Source organism: Citrus clementina, unplaced genomic scaffold, assembly GCF_000493195.1.
Source record: "Citrus clementina cultivar Clemenules unplaced genomic scaffold, Citrus_clementina_v1.0 scaffold_9, whole genome shotgun sequence".
Classification (NCBI taxonomy): Eukaryota; Viridiplantae; Streptophyta; class Magnoliopsida; order Sapindales; family Rutaceae; genus Citrus; species Citrus x clementina.
The window spans coordinates 14,765,885-14,769,427 of NW_006261964.1; the positions used below are offsets into that span (position 1 = coordinate 14,765,885).

The 3,543-nt window shown below is 37.3% G+C and overlaps 1 protein-coding gene across 1 annotated transcript in view; it reads right to left on the reverse strand.

Annotated features, from left to right (window-relative positions):
- LOC112099289 (glycine-rich cell wall structural protein-like) overlaps positions 1-981 on the reverse strand; it is a 1,344-nt gene extending 363 nt beyond the window's left edge. Inside the window, exon 1 of the mRNA XM_024186607.1 lies at positions 3-981. Within this exon, the coding sequence (XP_024042375.1) occupies positions 3-663 (661 nt within the window). The 5' untranslated portion in view covers positions 664-981. The remainder of the gene's footprint in view (positions 1-2) is intronic.
- Between the last annotated feature and the right edge of the window lie 2,562 nt (positions 982-3,543).

Sequence of the window (3,543 nt, forward strand, 5' to 3'; positions counted from 1 at the left end):
ACCAGCACCCTCACCTAAACCGCCACCAGCACCACCGCCTAAGCCGCCACCAGCTCCTCCACCTAGCCCGCCACCTAAACCACCACCAGCTCCTCCACCGAGCCCACCACCGGCACCGCCACCTAAGCCACCCCCAGCTCCTCCGCCAAGACCACCACCAGCACCCCCACCTAAACCACCACCAGCACCACCGCCTAAGCCGCCACCAGCTCCTCCACCTAGCCCACCACCTAAACCACCACCAGCTCCTCCACCTAGCCCACCACCTGCACCACCACCAAGACCACCTCCTGCACCTCCCCCTAAACCACCACCGCCACCACCAAGACCACCTCCTGCACCTCCCCCTAAACCACCACCACCGCCCAGACCACCTCCTGCGCCACCACCAAAACCACCTCCTGCCCCACCACCTAAGCCGCGGCCGCCACCTAGGCCTCCACCTCCGCCTAGACCACCACCACCGCCAAAGCCTCCATGTCTAAAACCCTTCTTATAAATGCCATGCCCTAAACCCCCACCTCTGAACAAATGCGGATGATGGAAAAACAAATGCTTATCATCTTTAACGCCTTTGACATTATCATGTTCAGCTAAAACAAAACCGTTCACAAGAAGAACACAAAATATAGTAACCGCAACAAAATGTGCAACAGAACTCATTGTTCTTATTATATTTTGCTAGCTCACTGTTTAGTGTGGAGATACAATGAGAAGCAGTGAAGTATATATAGTGACAGAATTTGTGTAAAAAAAAAAAAAAAAAAACTCAACGGCCACGCTTGCATGAGTAAATGAGGCTCATCTGTCATTGTGAGTGAAATTTATTTGTCCAACTGTCCATTCCTATTCAATCTCAATTCATTCAAGAATCAAGATACTGTTTCCACTTTGCACACAGCATCAGAGAGACTTGGGTGTTGACTTGCATGCATGGGGTTTCTTCTTGCTTATTTTTAATCCAAGAAAATATTCAACTTCATTTAAAAGTTGGCTCAAAATAGAGATCAAGATTGAATGAAAATAATGTAGAGAAGTTGAACCCTAATTATGTGATTTCATTTAATGCAGCTTCCCAATACCATTATTAATGGTGCCTGCCAACAGTAATGCAACAGAATGATTCGCTTACTCTCTCTTTGTCTCTCTCTCAGCCCATGCCTATATAGACAGAAACGCGTAGACACATTTTTTTAAATTATTTTTTTGCTTCTATTGTCCGCGTGAAGATCAACTTGAAGAGAGATGATATCATCGTCATCAAAAGTGTTGGTGCTGTTAGCATGCTTGGATTAACTCATCCTGCGTTCAAGCCTTCTTTATCTAACATATTAGAGAAATTCTGAAACTTAACGATGAAGATCGAGCAAGTGCATGCATTTGGAACATTGGGTAAAATTCACCTTACCTATAATGAAGATTTTGTAGTTTATACATAGTGTATTAATGGCCCAAAACCCATGAAAAATATAAGCTTGATAAAAATATTTTAAATGAAATAATTTAAGTGCATTCTCTATAAGATTGACCTGGGTATTTAAAATCCTAAGAAAAGTGTCTAAATGTAAGATATGACAAAGTTGTAAAAGTATGATTTAATAAAGAATTATCTAAATCTATTTTTTACAAAAAATGACATAAGTTTACGTTTTATAAAAAATGACTTAGGTCTACTTCTTACAAAAAATGACCTAAAAACTTAATAAATATTTCTAAACAAAATGCTAAAGGGGCGAGTTTTTGATAAACCGTCGAATGAGTGATTCTTGAAATAATGACCAAAGTCTCTTCTTAATAAAGAATAACCTAAGCACTTAGAAAATATTTTTACATAGAATGCTCAAAGAGAGAGCCTTGGAAAAAGAGTCAAAGGCATAATTTTACCAAGAACCTAGGTCCATTCTTTACAAAGAATGAGTTAGGTCCACTTCTTACAAATAACAACCTATGTATATTCTTTACAAAGAATGACTTTGACACTTAGAAAATATTTATAAGTATGAGCCTTCATGCCAACAAGCATTTTACATAATACACCTATGGGCAAATATACATTCTATAGAATGAGTATACGAGTAAAAAAAAAAAAACTTACAGAATGCACTTATGAGCAAATATACATTTTATGGAATGAGTTTATGAGCAAATAAGCATTTTACAGATTGTGCTTACATGAAAATATATATTTTACGGAATGAGTCTGGGGGCAAACAAGCATTTTAAGAAATGCGCCTATGGGAAAATATATATTCAATGGAATGCGCTTATTGTCAATAAGCATTTTATGGAATGCATCTACGAGCAAATAAACATTTTAAGGAATGAGCCTACTAATAAATAAGCATTCTACAGAATGCGCATACAGAAAATATATATTCTACTAAATGCACCTATTGATGAAAATTTTTGTTCAATGGACAGTGATTGATTTGTGTTTCAGACTTTCTTCTAAATCAAGTATTATGACTTTTTTCCTTAAGGCGAGCGTCTCAAATCACTTGTCCCCTTATGGTTAATTGTTTTACAAAAAGGAACAATTGTCAAAGGGGATCGGTGTGCCTGCGATAACCATCCAACACTCAAAACAGTTACTTTTACTCAACTTTTAGAAAGATAAAATCTAGAGTGAGATGGGTAGTTTTTTATACTCAATTGAAGAGGTTACATGGAACTTTTCTTATAACAAGTGTCAGCCAAAGCTCATACATGGAGACACATATTCATATGTGTCAATATTTGCTCAGAATAAGTATTATTTAGACACTTGTCATATTTTTAAGTCCTTGACCTTTAGTGGGCTTCAGCTTAATTCGTCACTTATGTTGGTTCCTTACAAAGAGGATTGTTTTTGTAATATTTTTCTTGTAAGTGCATTCCGTAGAATGTTTGTTAGACCGTAGGCTTATTCTGTAAAATGTATATTTACCCATAGGCATATTCTATGGAATATATATTTGCCCGTAGCCGCATTTCGTAGATTGTCTATTTGCCTCTAGGCACATTCCGTAGATCGTGTATTTACCCATAGCCACATTCTAGAGAATGTATATTTGCAAGTAAGCACATTCCATAGAATGCATACACTACTAGAAAAATGGTCTTTACTGATACTTAACTCGTGACACTTTTTTAAAAAGTATCAGTATTTACATACATGTGGACCATTTTCCGTGTTTAACATTTAAGTATCACAAATTACTGATACGATAGTATCTGTAAGTTAGACATCAGAGATCTCTGACACCAAAGTATCAGTTGAAAAAATATAATAATTCTAATCTTGTTCCACATACAACTCGAACCCAAGACTTCCAACAGTCAAGCTTTTAAATTTAAGAAAAAAATAATTGTAACTATTTTTTAAGGTATTAGCCAAAAAAACATTTATATAAACACAAAAAACCAATTAGAAAAAGAACTTGTAAGTAGAAATGAAAGAACCCTAATTTTCTAACTCTCAAAACACGATCTCCTATCTCACTGCCTTGCCCAAACTGCCGTCATCTAGTCTTCGTGGTCGTCGCTTGGCCTCCCCTTGCGATC